The sequence below is a fragment of the Caenorhabditis remanei genome, chromosome X (assembly GCF_010183535.1).
Source record: "Caenorhabditis remanei strain PX506 chromosome X, whole genome shotgun sequence".
Classification (NCBI taxonomy): Eukaryota; Metazoa; Nematoda; class Chromadorea; order Rhabditida; family Rhabditidae; genus Caenorhabditis; species Caenorhabditis remanei.
Window position 1 is genome coordinate 17,050,456 of NC_071333.1, and position 13,629 is coordinate 17,064,084.

A 13,629-nucleotide genomic window follows, 5' to 3' on the forward strand; every position below is an offset into this window, starting at 1 on the left:
CAAGTTCAGTATGAAACTGGAAATCATTTGCTGACTCAACAAATTTTAATACTCAATTATTTATATTCACAAAAAAAGTGAAACTCAATAAGTTTCATTATGACAATGGGACATAGGATGGGTTGGGTTGAGAGGGAGTAGATACAATAATTAGAAAAGTTAAATAATTTGACGGGTGTTTACGATTGCTAGATATCAAGCTACAACACTTGATAGATTAAAAACAATAAGAATTTACAACAGATAAGTTTGAACTAATAGAACAGACTCAGACAGCGTTCTTTTGCTGAATAGGAGCGGAGACAATTCCTCCTGGTCCACATAACGTCGTCTTTCCCATTAAATGCTCATCAACTTGGCGAGCAGCTTGTCGTCTTCATGGATAGCCCACACAACGACAGATTGTCCCCCGACGGCAGTCACCAGCAGCGAAGACCTAAAAATATAATATGAGAGTTGACACAATTGTGATTTAGTAACTACTTTGGCGATTTCCGAGTCGTACTTGTCTGTTGGTGTGAGGATGTTGGAACGTGGCTCCGTCTTCAAGTTGAGCTCTTCGAAGACAGTCTTCTCGGGTCCAACGAATTTCATGGCAAGAATGCAGAGATCACATTCAATGGTTCTGATGGTCTCGGTCTTTTCGACCAGCTTCAGCCTTTTCCAGATGTAGCTCCGTACAAAGCGGCGCTTCCAATGATGGAGTTTTCCTGCGACTTGTATGAGGCGTTTTCGGGGGAAGACAACAATCTTTCCACCGGAGATACACTTTCCGACGTAGTCACTGACTCGTTTGGCCAAGAATGCTCCCAACTATTGTCCAGCGTATCCCTTCAAGTTTATAGTGATGGAACGAAATCCTTCCCGTCCCAACTCTCCATATCTCTTTGAGATCTCCTTTGAGATTCTGATACCGAAAGTAGATTAGTGATAATCTCGTTGTCAAAGATCTTGTTGTGTCCGTTCTCACTGAAGACTTTATCGATCTCTGAAGGTCCGTGCGACCAACGGCTTCGTACAACTTCTTGAGACCAAGCTTGGAGAGTCTTCAAAAACCATGAACATGTAGTGGACAACGTGTTTTGGTTTTCCTTCGAACTTGACACGGAGAATAGGATCCTGTGTGACAACTCCGACTGGGCAAGTGTTGAAATGACACTTTCTCATCATCGTGCATCCAAGAACGATGAGTGGGGCGGTGGACATTCCGAACTCATCAGATGGAAGAAGTGCGGCAATCAAGACATTACGACCAGTACGGATTTGACCATCAGCTTGAAGGACGACACGAGAACGAAGATTGTTCATTGTGAGAACTTGATGAGTTGCCTCAGCAACTCCCAACTCCCATGGCAATCCGGTGTGTTTGATACCAGTCCAACTCGACGCACCAGTACCTCCGGCATGTCCAGAGACCGTGATATGGTCCGCATTTCCTTTGGCAACACCAGCAGCAATGATTCCAACTCCTGACATGCCACAGGGTAAGCAAACTTCAGATCGTAGATGAGCTGAAAAATAGAAAAATGAGGCTATAGGAAAAGATTTGAGACAAAAACAAAAAGGGCAGTAGTATCTTTCTCTTGAATGAACTGTTTTTCTTTCAGCTCTTCTGGAAATTTCGTTACAGATATTCACTTCCCACTTTATTTTTTGTTAACCTCACTTTTTGACAATGTAATTTAACTTACCGGGTAGATACGACAGAAAACGTGATATCCTCCAACTTCTCTGTGAATGAAGTTGTTGAAGCAACGGGATGTACTCATTATTGGAATCCACGGCCGTACTACGTCCCACAACGACTAGACGGAGGCCATAGCGACTGACGGCCTTGATGAGCTCTGCCTGAAAAAGATATACTGAATAAGTGAAAAGATCCAATAACTTACACAATTCTTGTTGAATCTATAATCGGAAACATCGCTGCCATGGAGACTGCCGGGTGTTTAGCCTTTGGGGTTGGTTGGACAATGAAGATAGAGGAGACTGGCTGATGAGACTTGTGGAAGGTCACATGGGTTGGAACAGAAATAATGTTGGATCTGATCGTAGGTTTTTCGGAGGTGGAAGATACGGCTATACTAGGTCACACAATAATTAGACGGTGGTTTTTACCCATGAAGCGACTGACGGTCTTGGTGAACGCTGCCTGAAAAGGATAAATTGAAAATGTGAAAAGCTCCTACTATTTAACTTACGAAATTCTTCTTAATAACTAAAACCGGACACATCGCTGCCATGGACACTGCCGCGTGTTGGCCTTGAAGGTTGATTTGAAGAATACAAAGCCCACTGGAAGATGAGATATGTAGAATTCTGGCTGGGTGGTTGTGGACATGGGTTGGAACAGAGCAATCGTTATATCTGATCGTATCATTGGAGACGAGGGGAGGGGTTCGATTTGAAAAGAAGAGCCAGTTGATAATTATTGAGAAGAAGAGGCAGTTGATAATTAAGGAATAACAAAACAATAAATGTTGAATGAAGAAATGTGGAGTGAAGATGTGTGATTTGGGGAGAAGGAGATTTCTAATTTCTGGAGCGACGGTGTCCCTTTGCAGGCTTCCGCTTGTCTTCCTCCTCGAAGTCGAAGAGCTCGTCGCTTTTGATATCTTTCAGGTTTTGACTCGTAGCTCCAAGTGGCTGCTCCCAACTTCCGCCTTTTTCCAACGCTTCCGAGCACTTATCGAGCCGGACTCGCGCCTCACACCCTGACACATCGTCCTGGAAAATAATGGTTCGATTATGCCAACTATGAATATTGTTGTGTTTTGAAATATGTCAGAGAAATCTACAATCATTAACAATAATTTCCTATAGTATCACTAACTCGATAGATACAAAAGAGCACGTGGTAATCCCTAACTTCTCTGTGAATGAAATGACTTTTTATGTGATATAACTTACCGGGTAGATACGACAGAGAACGTGATATCCTCCAACTTCTCTGTGAATGAAGCGGCAATTGTTGAACAACGGGATGTACCGATCATTATAATCCGTCGTAAGGGTTCGACCAACAATTACCAATCGACGGGCGGATCCCATGTAACGAGAGATCATCTTAGAGAGTTCATTCTAAAATATTTTCGATTGAATTTTTTTAATTTCCTGAAAAGACTTACGAAGCTGGACGTGTAGACAAGAAGTGGCACCATGGAGGCAAAGGAGATAGCAGGACTCCGGCCCTTTGAAATGGTGGGACCGATGAAGATCTTGGCAAGTGGGTCTTGTTCAAAGTTTCGGCATCTCTCAGTCCGGGGTGTCACGTGACTCAGCATACTATATGCGTAGGAGCGGTCAGATTCTACCGAGCGCGATGACATCTGGAAGAATAAGATTTCTTTTTCTGTGTTGAAAAATTTTCGACGGAAAAAGCAATAGTTGAGAATTTACGACGGAAAAAACCAATAGTTGAGACACAAAAGGGAACATTATGAGTGAGAAAGAAAAAAATGGGCGAAAAAAAATTGACCACGCAAAAACGTGAAAAAATGGCTCTATACACGCACACGCGTACGCGCGTACAGACGCGTACGCGTCTCACAACAGCCAGGTCACTGTAGCGCACCCCGCATACACTGTCCCCTCTTCCTCCTTTGACCTTTGTGCAGTCTCTCATCACTCTGCGTCTCCCCAGACGCATCCTCTCTCACTTTCTCATACGTGGCGATCGCTGTTTGACCCTGGATCGATAATTATTCTAATGCAAAACAAACACATCTGTTCAGTTGTTTGCTATTTCATTTTTCAACTTGCTCCTTTTCTCCAGTTTTATTTTGTTAAGAATCAGTTCTTGCCTATTACTTCTTTAATACATTTTTTCAATTTCCAGACATGTCGTCGACCGCCTCCGAAGAACCTTCAATCAGATCCAACATTCTCTCGGTCCCAACCCATCTGACCCCGCAGCCAGAGTTCCATAAACATCATTTTCCAGTCGCCACTATCTTCATTGGTCCAACTAACCCCAAAGGTCAACACCCGGCAATCTCTTTGGCAGCGATGTGCCGGATTTTAGTTTTCAAGAAGAATTTCGTAAGTTTATTATCAGGAATTTCTCACATATTCAGTTTATACTTTTCAGAAAGAGCTCACCAAGACCGTCAGTCGCTTCATGGGTAAAGACCTCCGTCTTATTGTTGTGGGATGTAAGACGGTCGTGGATTCCAATGATAAATACATCCCGTTGTTCAACAATTGCCGCTTCATTCACAGAGAAGTTGGAGGATATCACGTTCTCTGTCGTATCTTACCGGTATGTTGAATTACATATAATTAGAGTTGATACCAGGGATCTGCGGAATTTGGAACTCTTCCGAAATTTCGGAAATTTTGGCATTCCCAATTACCGTTCCGCACATCCCTTGTTGATAACTAGTAGATTCTGCTGACGCCAATCTACACTCACAATGAACCTTTTCTAATTTGTTTCCCCTTCCAGACCGACATCTCCGGAAAAGAGGCCCGAATCAGACTTGACAAATTCGTCGATGATCTTGAAACGCCAGAAGTACAGAAGCCAGCCACTCAACAACCATCAGGACGTAAAAACTCCCGCGGCAACTCCTTCAACCGCAAAAGTGGCAAACGGCGGTTCACCGTTGATTCGGACGATGAGAACACCCCCGAGAAAGTTCTCCGTTTCGACTGATACATGATAAATTCTCTATAAAGTACAATTTTTGTCAAAACTCATACTGATCTCTCCAGCTTATCGCTTTCATATCACGTGTCTCTTCCTCTGCGATATTGTACACAGTTTTTGTTTTTTTAAAGTCAATTTTTAAGCCCCCACTTCTTACTCGCGTCTTTTATTGTAATATTTATTTTAATAAATTCATGTGTCAAAGCCCACTACTCATCCACAATAAAAGTTTTAGCTAAATCAACATGTTTTTAGGACAAAGATTATTTAGAAAGTGGATTCGATGGTTTCCATGTCGATTTTAGTGTGGTGAGAGTTTTCCTTCGGAGAAAAAACTTAAAATGACAAAAGAACCTAAAGGGAAAACTCGATATTAGGAGTCTGGGCGCCTCAGACGTGTTTTCCAAAAATCAAAATTTTAGTTTGCTGGCGTTTTTTGATGCGGTTTCCAACAGAAGTTCTGAATTTCAGACATCTGGTGCGCCTGAAGTGCTAATTTGTCCAAAATTATGATGCTGATGCGCCTGGGACGTGTTTTAATTCTCTATAGAATACAATTTTCTGTCAAAACTCATACTGATCTCTCTTGTTTATCACTTTTATGTCCAGTGTCTCTTCCTCTGCGATTTTGTGTACAGTTTTTGCTTTTTATCAACTTTTTAAAACCCCACTTCTTACTCGTGTCTTTTATTCTTATGTTTATTTCATTGAATTCATGTAACAAAGCTTTCATGTAACAATCAAAAGGTTAAAAAAAAATAAATAGGGTGCAAACATTTTTTAGGTGGGTTCTATAGTTTCCTCGTCGACTTTAATGTAGTGACTCATGAAGAATGTTTTCCTTTCTTATCGTCCTTTGTATTTTTTTGAGAGTAGAAACCAAAAAACACATTCACCAAATTGTTTATCGCAACAAAGAGCAGCATGACAACAGCGTAGTATCTCTGATCCTCCTCGACAGTTTGCATATCTTCCTTCTATTGCATCAGATATCGCAACCAGACGCGTACCGCAAAGGCGGACCCGCTTAGACCACCGTTGTCTCCTCCCTCTTCTCCACATCGATAGAACGTTCCCGTAGCCCCTCTCAATTTGTTTCTTGTGGTCAGCACTCTCTTCGTCACTCTTTTATGCTAATTACCTCTTTTTCTTTTCTGGTTTTAGATTCTACTATTAGTTTAATTCAGATTAACAGTTTAAATCATGTGGCGAAAAATTACTTTCGGAGGAAAAACTCAAAATGACAAAAAACCTGAAGAAAAAACTCAAAATTAGGTGGGGCGCCTCAGACGTGTTTTTTAAATTCAAATGTTCAGTTTGTTGGCGTTTTTTTCGCTGTTTCCAACAGAATGTCTGAATTTGAGACGTCTGGTGCGCCTGAAACGCGCTTTTTCGCTAATTTGTCCAGAATTATGATGTTGGCGCGCTTGGGACGTGTTTTGAATTAGAAAACTACATTTTGAGCTAAACATCTCAAATTTGATCAATTTGTCATCAAATTTTCATTTAAAAAACCTAAACTTCTGTCAATTTTCCTTTGTTACCGTTAAAGTTTTCTTTTGCCATCGTTCCGCGTATTCCTTAGAAAGTAGAAACCAAAGAACAATTTCCACCAAATCGTCAGATAGCGCAACCAGACGCGTACCGCATAAACGGACCCGCTTAGGCTACCGTTGTCTCCTCCCCCTTCTGCACACCGAGAAAACGTTCCGGTAGGTCCTCTCATTGTGTTTCTTGTGGTCATCGTCGCTCTTTTATGCTAATTACCTCATTTTCATTCTTTTTTTTCAACTCTTAGATTCTACTATTAGCTTTACTCAGATTAACAGTTTTGATAATACAGAACGTGACTGTTTTCTTATATTATCTTATCAATTTGCTAATTAGTAGTGCGTTTATTGATTCAAGCAAATATACGGGGTCACTAAAATAGAAAGCGAGAAAGAGAGAGAGAAGACGTAGAAAATCGACAGAGCCTCCTCATTGTGTGTATTAAAAGAACATGCTAATAGTTTCTATGTCTCAACTTTTCGACATTTCTAAATGTTCTAATTTATAGAATCTACTACTATTTTCAGAAATGAAGATTGTCGTCCGTTCAAATTCCAGAATCGATTTCACCCTGTCGGTTGAGGACAATCAAACTGTGCTAGAACTCAAAGAAATGGTAAGAACCATAGTATCGAAAACCAAAAGGTACCAATTAATTTTCAGCTCGAAAAAAAAACTCGCATAAAAGTGGATGAAATGTTTCTCAGTCACAGAGGACGTTTACTGTACGACGAAGCAGAGTTGGGGACATGTAACTTCAAAGAGATGGATATGGTTATCATGAACATACGTCTTCTCTCCTGTAAAAAGTGCTCGTGTTAAGTTTAATGATCTCATTAACTCAGTGACTTATCTCGTAACGGGATCCCCATTTTTCCTCGTCGCTATTTGAATTTCGTTCGATCTTAGAAATTTTCGCTATATTGTCATCAAATTTGTAATGTTGTCATCATACCCCTTGATATTCACTAACTGTTTTTCAATTTGTCATGTCATACTTGTGTTTATTGACAACCTACTTATAATTAATATGTTTCTAATAAAACTTTCGCAAATGTTTCCAGGCCATTTTCATTTTTTTCCATTACAGATATCAAAATATTGAAATGTTTTATATTGGAAGACATCAATCCTGGAAGACGTACTACAAATGGAGATTCAGAAATGGTGTACACAGTCAACTGAAAATGTAAGCACTAATTCTTACTTCCGTTCCAAGTATCCAAATTAACGGAAGTGAAAATTATTCGACGTGCTTACGTTTTTATTTGACTGTGTACACTATTTTTAGATCTCCATTTTTGTAGTTGACAACTTTTTTTGCATGCATCTTACAAAAAAGCTTTCAATTACAAAAATGGATATTTAAAGATACTCTACACCGTCCGATAAAAACTCAAACACGTTGATCCCACAAAAAAAGAGTCAACTACAATAACTTTGAGAGTTTGTCATAATAAAACTAACTGTCCCTCAAAAAAACCTTTCAAAAGATCAAACAGATCAAGAATAGTACTCCGTTTTCGCAGTGCACAACTTTTCTGTACGAGCACTTTCTAGAGAGTTATAGTAATTTTAAGTCGACAGCTCAAAAATCGCATTATTTCGCACTGACATAGAATGATCGCGAATTGATATGCCTGGTTTTGGCGCATTACATTTTCAAACGAACACCCATCCAAAAACAAAATGTTTCTGAAAATATTGTGTTTTGTGCTATCATAGTTTTTAAGAAAATTGAATTTTTGAAAAAAAAAAAGATGAAAAACGTTTTCCGCGAACTTCGAACCTTGATAACATGCTTCAATTTAAATCAAAATGAAAGATCTAAAAAATGAAAGAAAGCTAAACTCTTCTTGTTTAGAAAACAATAACATAAAAATGCTACAAACTTTAATAATATGAAATTAGAAACGAAATAACATTTTTTCTCCAGAACGTAAAAACCGCATAAAAAATTCTAACTGTAGAAATTGATTGAAATTAGTGTCATAAATTTTTTAGATCTTCTATTTTGAGTTAGATTGAAGCAAGTTATCAAGGTTCGAAGTTCGCGGAAAACGTTTCTCATCTATTTTTCAAACATTCAATTTTCTCAAAAATTATGATAGCACAAAACACAATATTTTCAGAAACATTTTACTTTTGCATGGTTGTTCGTTTGAAAATATAATGCGCCAAAACCAGGCATCTCAATTCGCGATCATTTCATGTGAAATGGGTCGATTTGAGGGAGAAATCACTTTGTCTATATTCATCTTGCTAGGAAGTGTCCATCAAAAAAGTTGTAAACTGCAAAAATGGAGTTCTACTCTTGGTCTGTTCGATCCCATAAAAAGTTATTTTGTGGGACAATTAGTTTTACTATGACACACTCTCAAAATTGATCATTTTCAACTGAAAAAAGCAAAACTTAATATACTTTTGCTGTATATAAAAAGAATCCACCCGCAAAAAATTATTCCTTCCGTTTCAATTAGCCAAATTTTCGGTCGTGCATATTTGAAGTAAACTTTAAGCCGAACATGTTTTAGGCTTGGAGTCCACCACCAAAATCTTTCTCATTGTAATATGATACAACATCACTTTAAACTTTTGATGCACTTTTTAATCGTTTTAAATTTATCAAGACTAAATAAATGTTTTTTGATTTCTTTTCAGCTCTCTTTACTTTTCATATCAGTTGCAACGTGTTCTTCTTCCAATCGCATCTTGCATAATTTTCTCCGAAAAGGAAACAGAAGTTGAGACACAAAAGGGAATATTATAACTGTGCCATTTCGGAATTAACCATGGGCAAAAAAATTGGGCTCTATTGGCAAAGAATGGTCCCAACCGCAAAGAACGGTCCCAAAAAATAAAAGAACGGTCCCAAAGAATTACATGGTCCCTACCGCAAAGAATGGTCCCAAAATTTTGGGTGACACAAATTTCCGAATTACATGGTCCCAACCGCAAAGAATGGTCCCTCAAAATTGATACGGAAAACTTTTCACCATTCTCCTAGGCTTAGGTTTCTTGAAAATTGGGAAAAAATTGACAAATACGATTAATAACCGGTTTTGTCAATTTTTTCTCCAATTTCTAAAAAACCTAAGCCTAAGAGAATGGTGAAAAGTTTTTCGTATCAATTTTGAAGGACCATTCTTTGCGGTAGGGACCATGTAATTCGGAAATTTGGGTCACCCAAAATTTTGGGACCATTCTTTGCGGTTGGGACCATTCTTTGCGGTTGGGACCGTTCTTTGCGGTTGAGACCATTCTTTGCCAATAGAGCCAAAAATTGACCGCGCGCAACAACGTGAAAAAACACCATACACTCACAGACGTTTATTCATTGACTCTCAGATCGCCTTCTCAATCATTTTCTCATTTTGGAACATTATCTTCCATTTTATCTCGTATTTCTTTTTTCCAGACAGCAAGATCGCTCTAGCGCACCCCGCGCACACTGACCTTTGTGTAGTCTTTTGTCACTCTGCGTCTCCCCTGGCGCATCCTCTCTCACTTCCCAATACGTGGCGATCGCTCTTTGACAGTGAATCGATAATTATTCTAATGCGAGACAAACACATCCGGTTAGTTGTTTGCGATTTCTATTTTATTATATTTCTATTCTTTTGTTTATCTTTTCTCCTGTTTTATTTCGTTAACTATCAGTTCTTAACTCTTGCCTATTATTTTTGCAATGAATTTTTCCAATATCCAGACATGTCGTCAACCTCCGGAGAAACTACAATTAGATCCAACATTTTCTCTGTGCCAACCCATGTGACCGTCCAGCAAGAATACACCAGATGGAATTATCCAGTCGCCACTATCTTCATTGGTCCAACCAACCCCAAAGGCCAACACCCGGCAGTCTCCTCGGCAGCGATGTGCCAGATTTACGTTTTCAAGTGGACTTTCGTAAGTTTACCAGCAGGAGCTTTTCACACATTTAGTTTATCTTTTTCAGGCAGACCTCACCAAGACCGTCAGCCGCTTCATGGGCAAAGACCTCCGTCTAATCGTTGTGGGACGTACTACGGTCGTGGATTCCAATGATGAATACATCCCATTGTTCAACAATTGCCGGTTTATTCACAGAGAAGCGGGAGGATATCACATTCTCTGTCGTATCTACCCGGTAAGTAATATCACATATAATCAAAGTTGATAGCAGGGATGGGCGGAACTGAAATTTTCGAAAACATCGGAATTCGGAACTTTCCAAGGTTCTTTTCGGAAATTTCGGAAACATTTTTATTTCTCAAAATTGATTCCGGAAATCGGAAACATTCGCAATTTTCGATTTCCATTCCGCACATCCCTGTTGGAAAGCTATAAAATACTATTGACCTCACAAAGAGCCTATTCTAATTTTTATTCCTTTCCAGACCGATATCTCCGGAAAACAGGCCCGAATTCGACTCGACAAGTTTGCCGATGGTCTTGAAATGCCACGTGTATTTGAGCCAGTCACCCCATTATCTGGACGTTCAGACTCCTGCAGCCTCTCCAACAATCTGAATAACGGAAAACGGCGGCTCCCTTTGGATTCGGACGACGAGAACGCTGGCCCCTCCACGAAAGTTCTCCGTTTTGACTGAAATATGATATATTCTCTATTAAATAGAACTGTTTGACAAAGTAGATTTTGATCTCTCTCGCTCATCACTTACATGCCCCGTGTCCCTTTTTCTGTAATTTTGTGCCCAGTTTTCACTTTTTATTGAGCTTTATTCACCTACACACTTTACTCGCGTCTTGTATTGTTATGTTTATTTTATTGAATTCATGTAACAAAGCTCACCACTCATCCACAATAAAATTCTGTGCTAAATCAACATGTTTTTACGGCAAACAACTTTTAAAAGGTTGATTCGATAGTTTCCTCGTTGATTTGAGTGTTGTGGGAGTTTTCCTTTAATGGGAAAACTCTAAATTAGGAGTCTTGGGCGACTTAGACGAAATTCAAAATTTCAGTATGCTGGCGTTCTTGTGACGCGGTTTACGACAGAAGTTTTGAATTTGAAACGCGTTTTTTGCTAATTTGTAAAAAGCTATGATACTGGTACGGCTGGGACCCATTTCAAAGTGGAAAATTGGAAATTTACTATTTCTCGCGTCTGTGACGTGTTTTGTGTTAAAAAAAACACTCTGAATGTGAGCTGAAAATCTTCAAGTTGATAAAATTTTCATCGAATATTCATTGAAAAATATTATTTTTGCCAATTTTCCTTTGCCATTTTCAATATTTCCCTTTGTCATCGTCCTTTGTCTTCCGTGGACAGTAGAAACCAAAAAACACATTCACCAAATCGTTTATTTTAGCAAAGAGCAGGATGACTGCAGTGTAGTATCTCTGCCCCTCCTCTCGACGGTTCGCATATCTTCCTTCTATTGCATCAGATAGCGCAACCCGACGCGTACCGCATAGACGGACCCGCTTAGGCCACCGTTGTCTCCTCCCCCTTCAGCACACCGAGAAAACGTTCCCGTAGCCTTTCTCATTGTGTTTTTTGTGGTTAGCATTGTCACTCTTTCGTGCTAATTATCTCATTTTCTTTATCATTTTTCTACTCTTAGATTCTACTAGTAGTGTTATTTAGATTAACAGTTTTAATCATACAGGACGTGACAGTTTTCTTATATTATCTTATCAATTTGCTAATAAGTAATATGTTTATTGATCCAAACAAACATACTGGGTCACACAGATAGAGAGCGAGAGAGATAAAAGACGTAGAAAATCGTAAGAGCCTCCTCATTGTGTCTATTAGAAGAACATGCTAATCGCTTCTATTTCTTCACTTCCCGGCATTTCCAAATGTTCTAATTTATATTATTTACTATCGTTTTCAGAAATGCAGATTGTCGTCCGTCCAATTTCCGGAATCGATTTTACCCTGTCGGTGGAGGACAACCAAACTGTGCAAGAACTTAAGGAAAACGTAAGAACAAGAGTATATAAAACTGAAAAGAATCCATTAATTTTCAGATCAAAAACAAAACTGGCGTACCAGTAGATCAAATGCGTCTAATCCACAGAGGACGTCAACTGAGCAACGAAACAGAGTTGGGTACACGCAATTTCAAAGAGCTGGATATCGTTTTCATGCTTTTACGTCTTCTCTCCTGTAGTAAATGCCCGTGTTAAGTTTATCGATCTTATTAACACATTGACTCATCTCATAACGTGATTCTCATTTTTTCCTTTTTTTGAATTTTGATCTGTCTCCATAATTTTGATCTGTCTCCATAATTTTGATCTGTCTCCATAATTTTGCAATGTTGTCATTGAACTTATATTGTAGTTGTCATACTCATTGGGATTCACTAACCGTTTTCCAAATCCTCATACTATGTATAGCTGTTGACAACCCATTTAATATTATAATCTTTCTAATAAAATTTTTATTAACTTTTTCAGACCACTGCATTTAAAAGGATTAATGAAGCATGTTTGATAATCATAACATTTCAACAAAAATCGTGTATTGAATAGCAAGAAACTAAGAAAATAATAAAAAATGAGAACTTACAGAGCTGCTACTGAAAGACCAAAAGGTAGACAAATTTGGCTACTCCAATCTTAGAACTTTTTTTCAGTAGGGGACAATTTTTTTGAAAAATTCATCCCAGGAAATATATCAAAGTATCGAATTTTTTATGTTGGCAGATATACTTTTCATTTACAAAAATGGAGCTCTAAGAATGGATAACACATTTATAAAAAATATGGTCATTTTAAGTGGACAGCTCAAAAATCGCACTATTTTGGACTGAAATGGGTCGAATTGAGGAAGAAATTACTTTGTCCAGATAAAACTCCTTAAGGAGCGTTCATACAAAAAAGTTTTCACGTACAAAAATGGAGTTCTGTTCTTGGTCTGTTCGCTACCATGAAAAATTATTTTGTGGCATGTTTAACTTTACTATGACACACATTTTACTATGACACACTCTTCAAATTGGACATTTGCAACTGAAACTTTGAAATGTGATATATTTTCCGGAACTGTAACTAATGACATCAGCTCCATTAGTTTTTCTCTCTCATTCTTCTGACCTGTGAAAATTGGACATTGTAACAGGCGAGATGCGAGAAAAGTCTACTGGTTGTTTTGAAATGATATCAGCTCTAGAAACAAATGAAGTTTGAAAATCTTGATAAAACACTTTTGCATACAAGATATCATCATGCCACTGAACGATCTGGGAAAAAGGAACAGACAACTGATGATGAATTGTTTCAATAAGATGGTATCTGTTATGTTTGTTGGCTCTCTTTTTTCTTTGAGATCTAATTGTGAAACATCGAAGTTGTAATTATTGTTTTTGCTCTCAATATCTTTAATACTATTAACAACACGACATATGTCAGAAAACTTATTTTTTAATCATACAATATTTTAATCGATATATTGAAGAATTGGATTATT

At 38.4% G+C, this 13,629-nt stretch overlaps 6 protein-coding genes across 6 annotated transcripts; 4 read left to right on the forward strand and 2 right to left on the reverse strand.

Annotated features, from left to right (window-relative positions):
- Window positions 1-978: 978 nt before the first annotated feature.
- Window positions 979-2,243, reverse strand: GCK72_025447 (uncharacterized protein; the record flags this gene model as incomplete). The annotated part of the gene is made up of 3 exons (XM_053736345.1): window positions 979-1,511; window positions 1,692-1,848; window positions 2,202-2,243. 3 exons carry the CDS (start codon window positions 2,241-2,243, stop codon window positions 979-981), a joined length of 732 nt encoding a protein of 243 aa, XP_053579911.1.
- Window positions 2,244-2,532: 289 nt separating this feature from the next.
- On the reverse strand, window positions 2,533-3,329 carry GCK72_025448 (uncharacterized protein; the record flags this gene model as incomplete). The annotated part of the gene is made up of 3 exons (XM_003103607.2): window positions 2,533-2,727; window positions 2,911-3,081; window positions 3,129-3,329. The coding sequence occupies 3 exons, from the start codon at window positions 3,327-3,329 to the stop codon at window positions 2,533-2,535; spliced, it is 567 nt and encodes a 188-aa protein (XP_003103655.2).
- Window positions 3,330-3,840: 511 nt separating this feature from the next.
- On the forward strand, window positions 3,841-4,657 carry GCK72_025449 (uncharacterized protein; the record flags this gene model as incomplete). Its single annotated transcript, XM_003103600.2, has 3 exons — window positions 3,841-4,041; window positions 4,091-4,261; window positions 4,448-4,657. The coding sequence occupies 3 exons, from the start codon at window positions 3,841-3,843 to the stop codon at window positions 4,655-4,657; spliced, it is 582 nt and encodes a 193-aa protein (XP_003103648.2).
- Window positions 4,658-6,731: 2,074 nt separating this feature from the next.
- GCK72_025450 (uncharacterized protein) lies at window positions 6,732-7,024 on the forward strand (the record flags this gene model as incomplete). Its single annotated transcript, XM_003103675.1, has 2 exons — window positions 6,732-6,818; window positions 6,866-7,024. 2 exons carry the CDS (start codon window positions 6,732-6,734, stop codon window positions 7,022-7,024), a joined length of 246 nt encoding a protein of 81 aa, XP_003103723.1.
- Window positions 7,025-9,913: 2,889 nt separating this feature from the next.
- GCK72_025451 (uncharacterized protein) lies at window positions 9,914-10,794 on the forward strand (the record flags this gene model as incomplete). Its single annotated transcript, XM_003103574.2, has 3 exons — window positions 9,914-10,111; window positions 10,161-10,331; window positions 10,582-10,794. The coding sequence occupies 3 exons, from the start codon at window positions 9,914-9,916 to the stop codon at window positions 10,792-10,794; spliced, it is 582 nt and encodes a 193-aa protein (XP_003103622.2).
- Window positions 10,795-12,051: 1,257 nt separating this feature from the next.
- On the forward strand, window positions 12,052-12,344 carry GCK72_025452 (uncharacterized protein; the record flags this gene model as incomplete). Its single annotated transcript, XM_003103639.2, has 2 exons — window positions 12,052-12,138; window positions 12,186-12,344. The coding sequence occupies 2 exons, from the start codon at window positions 12,052-12,054 to the stop codon at window positions 12,342-12,344; spliced, it is 246 nt and encodes an 81-aa protein (XP_003103687.1).
- Between the last annotated feature and the right edge of the window lie 1,285 nt (window positions 12,345-13,629).